A 13646-nucleotide genomic window follows, 5' to 3' on the forward strand; every position below is an offset into this window, starting at 1 on the left:
AGGAACCCCTCCGACAGAGCCGCTCACAAAGCAGCCCTCAGCAATTATTACCGGTGCATTAAGGAAGCCAAGAGACCAGCCATCACAGCCAGCATCGATACAGCAGCTAACCACATGAAAGAACTATTCAAAATAGTCAACAATTTCTCCAACCCGGCAGCCACAGAGAACACAATCCACCCCTTCCAAGAACTAAGTGACACTCTCAGATTACTTCCACAGCAAGATTGCCACCATCTACAACTTCGACCCCAAACCCACTGCTCCCAAGCTCAACTACCACGGCCAAACAGCGCACGCCAGCCGAATTATCACCACATGGTCTCCACTCACAACACAGACCACCACGACCATCATGTCATCCATCCACTCTGGGGCAACCACCGCCCCCTGCCCCCACCATCTTTCCAACCTCAGAACCAACCGATTCAGCAAAGAACTTACCAGCATCATCAGTACCTCCATCACCACAACAGCCTTCCCGGACAGATGGAAATGTGTAGAAGTCAGACCCTTCCTAAAGAACCCCTCCTCCGACCCCAGCGAACTCACAAATTATTGACCGATCTCTTTCCTCCCTTACCCTGCTAAAGTATGTGAAAAGGTCATCAACCAACCCCTCATCGAATACCTAGAACAAAACCACCTGCTTGACACCTCCCAATCAGGATTCCGAGCCAACAACAGCATGAAGACAGCGCTGATCACTGAAACAGACGACATCAGAATAACCCTCAACAGCAGGGAGACTGTTGCCCTGATCCTCCTCGACCTCTCTGCTGCGTTCGACACTGTATCCCACCAAACCCTCATCAACAGACTCTACAACATCAGCATACAGCAAAGCACCCTCAAGTGGATTGCCTCCTTCCTTAAAGGATGCACACGGAGCATCCGGCTGCCTCGCTTCACCTCCGGTCCCAAAGAATCATCCCTCATCCCCACCTTGTTCAAAACCTACATGACCTCCCTCGTACATATCATCAGATCCCATGGCCTCAACATAATTTCCTACGCAGATGCCACTCAATTTATCTTCTCGCTCACCGAAGACCCCCTCCAGCACCAGAAGAAACCTCTGCGACGCCATGATCAATGTAGTCAACTGGATGACAGCAGATTGCCTTAAACTCAAGTTCGACAAGACAGAAGTACTGATCTTCGTGAAAAACACATCCATATGAAACCACAGCTGGTGGCCAGCAGAACTCGGACCTACACCAGCGCCAACAAACCATGCACGCAACCTAGGCATCACCCTCAACAGCGAATTGACCATAACATGACAACTCAATGCAGTGCCTCCTCCTGCTACCACATGCTCCGCAGAATCTTCAGCTGGATCCCAGTCAACACCAGAAAGACCATGACTCAGGCCTACATCACCAGCAGTCTCGACTATGGCAACACACTATGCTGGAACCTCAACCCGGCTCCTCAGGAGACTCCAGACCATACAGAAGGCTGCAGCCAAACTCATCCTGTACCGCCACAAACAAACCCACATCACCCCACCTCAGAAACCTCCACTGGCTCCCCATCCAGAAGAGATACCAGTTTGAGGTCCTCAAGCATGCGTACGTAGCCCTAAAAAATGAAGGGCTGGCCTACAACACCCATCGACTTAACTTCCATCTATCAACAAGACACCTGTGCTCCTCCTCACTAGCCCTTGCGCACAGCCCCTGCATCTGTCACAGCCGCAGCGGGGTGCTCTCTATCTCCTACATCGCCAACAAGACCTGGAATGACCACCCCCCTCCACCTACGAAGAGCAGCCTCCCTGGTGGACTTCAGAAAGAAACTCAAGACCTGGCTTTATGACAGAGACCTCGCACCCCAGCACCCAGATACCCCCAGGGGTGACGGTGCTACGCTCTACAAATGCTGATTAATTGATTGACAGCGTTGCATAAACCAGTCAGTAGCAATGAATGACACACAAGCAGAACAGGAACAAGATCAAACAACTGAACCTTAATACCATTTAGCACAGTTTCACTAGACATAGCCAGGCCAAGACTTCCAGGACCACAATACGTGTGGTGAGAACAGTAAAGTATGCACAGTCATGTTTAATTCCAAATAGAAACAACTGCTATACTACAGAGTAAAGATGTGTCATGATGTGTAGAAACTGAGAGAATGACCAATGTGGAACAAAGAGACTCTGGAGGAGATTTGACCAATAAGTAAGCCTTGGTGCGACAAACCAAGGTCAAGTCATAAGCAGCTTCCCAATATTGACATGTACTATATCCAGTGGCGTAGCTAGGGGGGGGCGGTGGGGGCCGTCCGCCCCAGGCGGCATTATTTTGTGGGCGGCGGCCAGTTTTGGCTATTTCCTTCAGAAAAAAATTGTACTTTTGCACGAGTTCCGAAATCTGCCCATGTGGCAGAGATTTATAGAGACGAGGCAAACCCATTTCTCACCTAACGGTGCATCACAAATTGCCTCGTTCCCTCCCTCCGCTCTACGTCTGCCTGGAGAAGCGTGCCTGTTTGACGCTGCGCAGCGGGGCTGCGTCGCCCTGTGGAGGAAAGGATGATATTCAGTCGTAGAAATACTACCCTCAGCATGCCGGGTGGCGATGTTCATCCGTTCTGCTATTCATCGCATGTAATCATGCATTTGTTCAGGGAATGAGACCTTACACCCGCCATCACCTGCTCTAACAGTACGTCAATGTGAGAGACTCACTTTGTTTTCTTCTAACGCTGGTTCCCGCCATAGCGCCATTTGCCTCTCAGCTTTAATTTTTTTTTTCCCGCATATTTATATAGCGTGAACTCGACCCGAAGGTATTGGAGCGCTTTACATAGCACCGTATTTACATTACACATTCAGGCACGGGGAGATTAAGTGATTTACCCAGAATCACAGGATGTGGACGCGACCCCGAGGCTCGAACCCTGGTTTCCTGCACCAGAGGCGGCAGCGAAGCCCACGGACAGTGCAGGTGTTTAATCGAGCACTGCATGTCGCGCTGAACACCATGCATCATCGCAGAGGATGTGTGATGGGGAAAGAAGCAAGGTAAACTCGTGAACAGGATTTCTACCTATCACTAAATTGACAAGAGTACTTGGCCAAATAATGAAACGTAGACAACATTGAGAGAGGTAGAATCAATGCATTATTTAACTCGTTTTTGTTGATTTGGTAGAATATAATTAATTCATTTATGCATACGTTTTGTAAAGTGCAGATGCACCCACAACATGCTTCAAAGTGCTCGTGGAGACTGCGGAGTAAAAATAGGAGAAACATTAGAAAGAGAACTTTGGCTAATTGAAGTGTCAGGGTTTTTTGGAATAGGTGGGTTGTCCGATGTTTGCACAATATCCTGAAGCTAACCCCACACGTAGGAACTTGGACAATAGGTTCTCAAGGTGGTTATACAAAATGGGGGACTTTCTAACAGCTGTTTGCATCAGTGACAAAGGTCGTTGGCAAGACAATGTTAGGCCTCTGGTTGGATTGTAAGGGAGGCATAGTGTAGAAAGGTTGTCAGGCTAATTCTTATCTTATTTCCTATGAACCAGACAGAGAGTTTTTAATCCAGTCCTTCATTCGACTGGCAACCAGTGAAGTGGTATCAATGCAGGCAACACTTTGATCCTACAAGCGAGACATGCTTCCAAAAGCAGCCAGACAGCAAAGATTTCAGGTCTTTGAGATTTTCTTGCCGTATGTCAAGACAGACCACCTAATGGTGCAGAGCTCCAGGACACTCATGAAGTAACAGTGCGCTTTAAAAATGCCCGTTCATTCATAAATCATTAATTTAATGAATGCTTTAAAAGGCCATCATGAGGACAATACTGATGACTGAACAGTTTCCATGCAGGCAAGAGAGGTGAAACAACCCACTCTAGGTCATATTGTTGACCTGTGTGGTGAAGGAGAAATCTGTGTCACACATGACTCCACGATTTCAGACCAAACTTGTAGAAATTAGCAGAACACCAAAAGCGGGGTATACGTTGCTTATCCTGTTCCAGTGGCGTAGCTAGGGGGGGCAGTGGGGGCAGTCCGTCCCTGGCAGCTCTATTTTGGGGGCGGCAGCCAGTGTTCCCAGTTTGGGCTATTTCCTGCACAAATGAGTGACATTTTTCCCATTTGTGCGGAAAAACCTGGCGGGTGGCTTTATTTTGGGCAGATATTTGTTCCATTGTGTGCAAATTTAAGGCTGGGCCGGCGCAGACAATCATTACTAAGTGGCACACAGGCAGCGGGCATTGGCTGGCTGAATGAGGTGAAAGCACGCTGCATAGCTTATGCAGTAAGTTTGACAGGGCCGTCAATCATTGGTAGTGTGACGGCCCTGCTTCATCCTGCTGTCCCGCCCCCGGAGTGACTACTGGTCCAATGTGGTCACAAGGGGCAGGCTCGGTAGTAAATTTTTGCTTTTTTGATTAGCCCGGCTGTGGTCTGGGCAGGGCCTCGAGGGACTTTCACTTCTTGCCACGCGCGGGAGGATCGATTCAACTGTGGAAGACTGGAAGTGGAAATTAAGCGAATGCTATAGTGGATCTGTGGGCCCCCTGGAATTGCTGCCGCCCACCGTAGTTTGGCTGTTCTCCGTGACCTCAACATACATGCTGCTTCCTGCTGCCCTACCGTTTGAATGGAGGTGTCTGGTGATGCTGAGAGCAGAGCTGCTGAGTGTCTTTAAAAGGTGCATACACTGCAGATCTCTAAAATTAAGACAGTGGTGCCACCACTCAGAGCATCTCGCCATAGACTTAATCGTGATGTCCAGGACCACAGCAACTGTCTGCAGTCAGTGTGGCTCATGGGTACTTGAGGCAGCAGGCTGCTGCAGCACAGAGCTGTAAGATTCTGAGGTGCGCAGGTAAGCCAAATAACTTGCTGCTGTTGATGCTCCTGCTGACAGGGCCGAGTTTTATCTACTGGCAGTTTTGATTCACCAGCCACACTGAAGTTAAGTTTCCTTGTGTGTCCAGATGTTTTCAGGAAATGGTAAAAATGTCATGAGAACACAAGTAAAAATTGTTCCTGCTGAAGGAAGATCAGAATATTGTCTACTTGCAGATATCACTGTTCATGAATCTCACTGATCATGAAGTAGCGCATAGGGTTAATGTGCCTGCTGCAAAGAACGTGTACCATGCAGTTCACTAAACTGCATTTATGTGTCTATCTGAGTGAGTTCCTGCATTTAGTCACAGAGCTCCTTGGGTTACTTGCAGTTCATAAGTTACAATCCCAATAGCACAATTACATATGAACTCCCATCAAGGAGCTGCATTCAAACTGCATAGTATGTTAAAACGTTATTTTTACCTCCAGTCTTTAATTATCCTAATGTTGTTAAAGGTTTTTTTTGGGGTGGAAATACATTCTTTTTATAGTACAGCCAACCACTAAGGTATGTTTTAAATCCTGAGCCTGTACTTCCCCGGATCAAACACTTTAAAAATATACTGCCTACTTGTGTGGATGGCATGAGATTCCTACAACTTGTAATCCTCACTGTCATATGGATCATTTTCCGTAGACTGATTTACACACATACAATTAGTTGTCTCTGCATAATGTATGTATGATGTATAGTGCTCTGACACCCTACACTGGTATGAGGAGCTCATTAAAACCAATGGAACATATGAAAGAGAGAGGTTAGTACCCTTCTATTTCAGATGCTTTGCAGTAGTTTCAAGACCTTAGTTTCTCGTTGCTCATATGGGTGTAACTTCTGATATTTATCTTTCTCTGTGGACTGCATTACTTTATTTTACTCGCAAGACAGTTCCACTCCTAAGTGTCACACATTTGGCCATTGAATGTCACTCATAGTCACACTGAAACTATGAAAACGCCACACATACGCAATCTCAAACCTTGGCAGCTATGCCCTATATAACATGTATTACTGACCTTCAAGGCCAAGAAACATTTGAGAGGATTGTACCTCCTGCTAAACACCTTTCAGAAACAACCCTATGTCACAGCTGCATAATAGCCCATGCTTCACAACAGTTCCATGATGTACATTTTTGGATTTGTGTGACTGGGTGAATTGGAGCCAGTGGACGGATGTGGCTGCCACGCAGTGGCACACTTGCTGGGATAGGGGAGCAGTTGAGACTCGGACCGATGTGTGGGAAGGGGACACATTGCATTGGGTGTGTTGAATGCTGTGGTGAGCAGTATTTGAGGGTGGCTGTGCCCACCTGTGGAATTGTTCTGTGCTGGTGGTGGAGTGGGACACAGGCCGTTCGGCACATGGGTCGGGCGGTGAGAGATGGGCGCAGACTGTGGCGGGGTGTGGGAGTCCCTGGCACGGATCTCGATTGCCTTGGGCCTATAACGTGGATTCATTGGAGTGAGCTGACTGGCGGACTCCGGCCGCCGCGGTGAGCATGTGGGTGATGGCATGGTGGATGGGCGGACCTTGGGAGAGCCAGTGGGACGCTCGTGCAGATCACTGTCAGGCAGACTGACGGATATGTTTGGAGGTATTTGGAAGAATCACACCGGTATGGTTGGGCGAGTGGCCCCAGGGTGCTGCGCGTGGCCCTCTGCGGCTGCGAGTTTAGATGGTTGGCATTTGCTTGCACTGGTTGGTGGACCGGTGTGGAGCTGGCATTCCAGTGATACATGTGAGTAATATTTGTGCCCGAGGTTTGACAGTGGGGTGAGATTCGAAATTCGAGTCGAGACTTCGCCTCGCACGATCACGGGGCTGCGGATGCCATGGGCGGCAGTCTGTGGGATGGCCCCGGGCGCCACGGACTCTAGCTTCGCCCCTGACTATATCGTCAAGGTAAGAAGATGTGGAGATAGAACAGTAAAAGTACCTATCTTGACTACACAGCAGAAGTCTATATACATATAGGCTGATGCTGTGACATACAACCCCTGAAGGGCAGAAATGGCTCAATGGAAACAGTTTGGTGGGCCTCCTAAAACATTAGTCAATAAAAAAAGAGGCACTGCAGGATGTTCATAACACTTATAGACTACCACCTCAATCTCTAAATCACCTTCACATAGGATTATTATTGGCCTCAAAAGACAGAGACAAGGTTCACATTTTGACGGAATCCAGGAATGAGGGGAGATCTTGTAAGTAACAATTTCATCACAAATACTGGGCTGGCTCCGACTGTCGGCAAAAACCATTTGAAGGCTTGAAATTCAAAATAGGAGATACAAATGTCAAAATGAACTTCTTGCCCCAGACGAGTTGATGTGCATGGCAAGAGTGACCTTTTCAGAGTTGCTAATACAATATGCAGTTTGATGAAACTAACATTTCAAGGGCCAAAAACATGCCTGAAAGAGGTAATAGAGGCCTGACAAATACATTCAGCTGGTCCCTGATTGCTGTTTTGACCATGTATGAATAGGTTGTGTCGCATGCCTATAGAGATATCATATATATTTGTTCTTTTTCATTTACAAAACTTGCTTGGATTACTGAAAAAAGACTTCCTCTACTGGATATGTATTTACTCCCATTCTTGACAAGAAGGAATGTGCAGTGAAAAGGTTTTTGGATAACTTCAGACTCATAAGCTAGTGGCTGTTGATCATGACCACACAGCATTGTTGCTCCCTACCCATGAGAGCAGAATTAACTCCCACATAAAATTACATACAAGTGAACCAATTTACAAGCGTTAATTGACGTTTTGTGAATCCCAAATGTGATCTTACTCTTAAAGGTCTGGAACACTTACACTGAACTTAAGTATAATAGATTTTTAGGAGTTAAGTTAGGACATCAAATCTATTGTCTCCTTCAATCACAGCGCATTTGTCTTGAGCGTGTTTGTACTTAACAGTTTATAGGAGCTCTCCATACATCTCTGAGTCAGTCTTGAAGAAATTTAAAAATATAAATAGCGCATCACGACAAACAAAATTTGAAGTAAATGTCAGATTACTGTGCGCTTAATGGTTTTGTGCCTTGATCACTCATTCTAGGCAACTGTCAAATGCCTCAGATGAACTGTGGGCAAAAATGTTTAATTAACTATTTGACATGGACTGAATTCATGAATTACTTTATTGAATCCCGACGTTCGACTAGGCCACTGAGCATTTACAGCTTCACCGGAGGAGTAAAGAGGAGCTCTGAGGACTTCAGACAAGTTGTGGCTGCTAATTACAGCCATGGAATTCTTACACCATTATAACTGGTAAATTGGCTGAGTGCGCTGCTGTGCCGCTAAACAAATCTGCGACCACAATATAGGTGACAAGGCCAGTGTTAAGTGAGCCAGCTCGTTGTCTGCGGTGCGCAAACTGAGCACCACTGAGTTGGGTAATTGTGCTTTTTGCTTCGAACCACATAATTATTTTATTGAGTAAAAAAGATACTACTATATTGGAAAGATTCGTATTGATCATTCACGCAGGGGTTTAATTACTAAGGGGCAAGCAAATCAAAGCAATGCTTTGCATCACTTTGCACCATGAGAGCGTTTGTGAACCACCTTAGAAAATAGCACCCTTAGTTACAGCCAGCAAGATGGTTCTGTGAATTAAACCCACAGTTAGCATCTACCGTGATGTGCCGTTCACGTGTTGGAATCCCAGCATAACCAACTCAGGATTCCACCCTTCTGATGTTACTAAACTGAGTTCCAATATAGTGGGGGACATCAACGCCTGCCTTTGACTCCGCTTACGAACAGCAGAAGCGCTACCTGAAATTCTATAATACACGTAGGTTGCTGCAGCATCAGATTACCTTCAAGGTGTTAGTTTCTTCAGTGTGACCGTACAATAAAGGGTTTACTACTGGAACATTGAGTTTTAAATATCAACATGCACAAATGTTGTGAACAGAATATTTGGAAACCTGAATATCGTGAAGGTAAATATATGTATCAGTTTACTATATGTAATTCCACATATATGTACCTTGATACTGTATAGATTTCAGCAAGATACGTAGATGAGGAGTTGAGAGTAACATATCTATAATTACCAGTATATACCTTTCTTCACAATATTCTGGTTGTTGATACTTTGGCCACAATATTTTTGCATGTCGATTTTTTGGTATCGATATATTCTTACAAACATACTAACAAAGGGCTTGACCATCATTCATGGACAAGTCAGCCAACTATAAATATTACATTAAAAAATAGAAATTTAAAAGAAGAAAATGTATACATACTTGTAAGTGTGAAAAGGCGGTGAATGTGGACTTGACAAGAGATTGTTGGGCGAAAGACTCCTGTGCTGTGGAACCACGGAGTCTGACGAAGTGCTTCTGTTGAGCAGTGTTGAGTTCCAGGAGGTCGACGCACTGTTTTGGCTTTGAGCAGAGTTCTTCTTGAGCCTTTCTTCACTCAACCAACATGCTGCTTCCAACTGCTGAAGGTTCTTCTTAGCCTGAAGGAGTTTCTGCTTTTTGACGATCTTCTCCAGGTGAAACTTCACCCGTTTGCGGCTTATGATTCGCTCTGCTTTCCTAATGTGGTATCGATGGAGCAGCTCTAACTGGACCAGTCTCTTTCTGCCGTGCTCTTCCACAGATGGGCCGGTGTCTGTGTCCACCGTGTTCTGAACTTGGACTTCCGCAAACGTCTTGGAATCAGTCTGAGCAGCCGATTCGCGTGTCTGCTGGAGGGAGAGCAGTCGTTCCTCTTCTTGGATAAGAGACTGGTGATCTGAAAATTGATAGCAAAAAACAAAGTTGTACACTGCTTCTTATCAATAGCCTATTTCTATAACTAAATATTTCATACCAGACACTACACAGACTCCTCCATGATTCTTTCCTGAACAGCAAGATTCTTTATCTTTGTAAAATCGTACCCACTGGCTGTGACTGAGCACTAAACTTTATACGAGCTGTCACTGCACCAGGTTGCACCACGTATGCACAGGTGTCACATTGGCACCATGTGACGCAAACTGGAATGTGACCTGGTATTGGTGAAAAAAAAGTGATTCAAAAGTAACAAAACCAATATATTTGAAGGAATTAATTTGAAAAAGCATGTCGATTATTGTGAATAAAAATAAACAACTTTCAAATTTAAAAATGTCAGATTTACTTGAGCAGTCTGTACTAGTAAAAATCATTCTATAAATTCAAGTGGGCATCAGGACATCTTTACCTGTATTTCCTCTCACAGATGAGGCAGGCATTCTTCTTACAAACTTGAATTGAGGGTGAGACGGTATCACATAGGTTTTTAGAGACAGCATTGGGAGGATGGAGCTGGCAGGCATCCTAAACCAATTGCTAACTGTCCCTTGTGAATCTGACTCATCTTTTACAACAGAATGATGTAAGTCAAATTCAGCGAGATTTGACTAGGCCTTGGTGGACTTCGTTGAGTTCCGCGACCAAAAAACTCTGGCACGCCACGTGGAGTTCCGCAAGCGGCGGAGTGAGTTTGGTTGCGCCGTTCATGCTAATTTTTAGCACCGGGTGTTTGTCCCACACCAGAAAATCAGCATGAACGGCACCATGCACAGCACAACAGGCCGCTTGAGTAGATGTTCTATTTGATCGGCAGTTTCCTCAACACAAACGGAAGGTTTCTCAGCGCTTTATTGTAGCAGCCATCCGCAACCGCCCGTGTTGACAAATCTCGCCAGGAGGTGGCCTGGAGTAAGATTTTCCTAGCTCATGCTTGCCAACTTAACATTGGTGACCACGAGAGAGGAACAAACTCGGCTCCGCGTCCATGCGCTACGCAGAGCGGGAAAAACTCTTCAAACTCAGCGAGCGGAACGGTAATTCACGCCCAAGCCTAGATTTGATGACACATGTCAAGGAATTCTCACAGATCATATCTTTTGAAAGGAGATGGCAGAGATTTTTCTCCCAGGACAAACTCTCTCTCTAAACAGATGTCTCACACCATGGCACTGCACAACAATTCTACACCTCTGTGAACAACAAATAGGATGTCTCTGTTGGTTTATAGAGCCAAAGTAACCGGAGAGTCCACAGAAGACAAAAGGCAGAAGGGGGTGTTTCTGTTCAACCCTGCTCCACATGTTGAATGCAGGCCAGGCCCAGGAAAGTTCTTCTCACAAATGCCTCTATTATGCGGGACTCATCTGAATTTGTGAAGGCAAAGGGTCACGGGTAGGCACAGCGATATTCTTTAATGGGATTTTTTACCCTTTTCAGAGATGCAAATAAGCTTTTGATTGCACTGTGGCTGCACAAAAACTTTAAACTTAAAGTGATAGCTCATAAAAACTATAGGCAAAATGTACAAACCTAAAAAAAAAAAGAACAGGGCGTACAGTGCCACAAACAAGCATCTGCTAAAACCCCATAACAGTTGTTTACACCACCAAGCTGAAAGAGTGGTCCAGCCAAGAAATAAACATGGGAAATAGCAAAGTAAATACTGTGGCAAAGCAACCCCTCCTATCAAATGTAACCTTGTCCTCATACAAGGAAAGGGAGTTTTCTCCAGAAATAAATTGCTGTGAAAAGTTCAAGCTCTACAAAAGAACCAGCACTACCTACAAAGATGTGCTCCAATGATAAAGAGCAAAGTACCAGCTCCGAGATCACTAGTGGAATTCCAAAGGCACCAAGTGTACTGTCTAGTAGAAAATGTGCCACCAAACAAAAGACCCTTAATAACGCCCAGAAAGTCAGGACATGAAAAAATAAAATAAAATAAACAACTTCAGAACATAGCAACAAATTACAGGAGGTCTATGAGGAAAAGACAGCATGATGTGAGAAGAACCAGGGCCACTTGAAATAAATGTTAACATAGTGAAATATGCATAAAAAGGAAATCTTCTCTGTAAGGAAAAAAGTAACTGGGAAAAGGCTGCCAGGAGGGGGACTTCAGAGCCTGCAGGTATTACTTAGGCCCAACAAAAATGGAGGACATATAATGACATAAACAAGCTACAAAATATACATATGTGGGCCTAGAGAACTCACTTTCTTTGATCTGCTGGTTGATGAGTGCTTGGTCTTGCTCCAGCTCCCGTTCTCCTCTGATCTGCACAGCCAAGATCTGCTGTTTTAGCTCATCAATGTAGATCTGCTGCTGGCGCACCTGTTCACGGTAGAATGCATCTAGGTTCCTCAGCTTCTGCTGGTATGCTACATGCACTTCATCTGGGCTTCTGCAGAGGCAAATTTTCACATGTTTAAGCGAACGTGTAAAAAAACACACCAAAACGACTGCGCATGGATGGATGCATAAGTGGTACAAGAACCCCTTGTTGCCTGAGATACAATGCCATTGCAGTACACCATCAACAGACAGATTTTTACACAGTCAATATGACACCCCCTTTTGCTAGTGCCTAAGTGGCCCTCTAGTGCGGTTTTAACATAGAATTGGTCTTGAGTAGATGAATGCTGCCATTTTCTTTTACTAGCACGATCACCAAAGTATGCTAGCCTCCTCATAACTATTTGTGAAGCATTTCAAAAGTTCATACAGGCCGCCCCAAAAAAGGTGCAGCAATAACAGTCAGAAAATGCTACTAGGAAGCATCCGGCATGGTGTGAAATAGATGTTTGCGATTCCACTCTAATTTTTTTTAAAGTATTTTTATTTGTTTTTCCTTGTGGCATAGCACAGAAAATATAAGCAAAGTTGCAGAGCAAATGTGCATGAAATGCAAAACAGTTCAGTGCAATGGAGTACAAGAGAAAAAATACACTCCTGATATGTGCCCCTTTACAGCGCCTGGTCAACATTGTAACGTATCAACGGAATTAGCAACAGTAGAATCAACAGTGCATGCAACAATCCCCCTCCCCCATAACGGTCTGCCACTCCCTTCCTGGGGTTAGCCCTCCTCCTCTGTCCCAACGGCGTCCTTAACCGACACCCCGGTGCACCCACTCCAGAATATGCAGAAATATGTCACCTTCCCCTGTTCCCCTGTAACCCCCTTGCATGTCACCCTCTGGTTCTGTTTAACATACATGTATGGTGTCTGCTTTCACCTTCACTATACTATTGAATCCTGATCCCTTCATGAAGGACGTGTATCCGATTTTGGTGTCAATTCCTCTAGATATGTGTCTCGGTAATTAAGAGAGTGGCATCTCGGATCCTTTGCTCATATATTCGCATGGACCGCTATCTCAGCTCTGGCCCATTTGACCACGTCTGTGTCCCATTGCTCCAACGCCAGTGCCACATTACATTTCCAAAACATGATTATGGACTCGATTACTTACCGGTAATCTTCATTACTCCTAGTCATAGTCTTCCTCGTCACAGTCACTAAGGAGCACCCCGTGTTCCAGGCACAGCATGCACCCATAAACAAAAATGTCCTCACCCAATATGGTGGCCTGGCAGGAAGTACCTGCCACCTGACCTATAAGGGTGGGACCAACACAGGAAACATCCTGAAATACACAAGCAGAAAACAAAAGGAAAAAAAGCAGTTTGTTCATCCCCCCACCACCAAGGGCAGGCGGGAGGGAACATGACTGTGACGAGGAAGACTATAACTCGGAGTAATGAATATTAGCGGTAAGTAACCGAGTCATTACCATCCTCCTCCATCTTCCTCGTCACAGTCACTAAGGAGCGTATACCCAAGCGCAAGATGAACAAAGAAACAGACACCAAGGATGCCAAAGAAATATTTCATGCAGACAAGTACACACAATCAGTGGACAGCCGCAAGGACAGCG

General features: G+C 45.4%; 1 protein-coding gene across 2 annotated transcripts in view; it reads right to left on the reverse strand.

Annotated features, from left to right (window-relative positions):
* Nucleotides 1–13646, reverse strand: part of STARD9 (StAR related lipid transfer domain containing 9) — a 460180-nt gene that overhangs the window by 53937 nt on the left and 392597 nt on the right. For both annotated transcript variants that reach the window (XM_085627236.1, XM_085627235.1), the window contains 2 exons: nt 11922–12109; nt 9165–9660 (listed from right to left, as the gene is read on the reverse strand). In XM_085627236.1, coding sequence (XP_085483362.1) covers nt 9165–9660; nt 11922–12109 — 684 coding nt within the window. The remainder of the gene's footprint in view (nt 1–9164; nt 9661–11921; nt 12110–13646) is intronic.

The sequence above is a fragment of the Triturus cristatus genome, chromosome 9 (assembly GCF_964204655.1).
Source record: "Triturus cristatus chromosome 9, aTriCri1.1, whole genome shotgun sequence".
In the NCBI taxonomy this organism is placed as follows: Eukaryota; Metazoa; Chordata; class Amphibia; order Caudata; family Salamandridae; genus Triturus; species Triturus cristatus.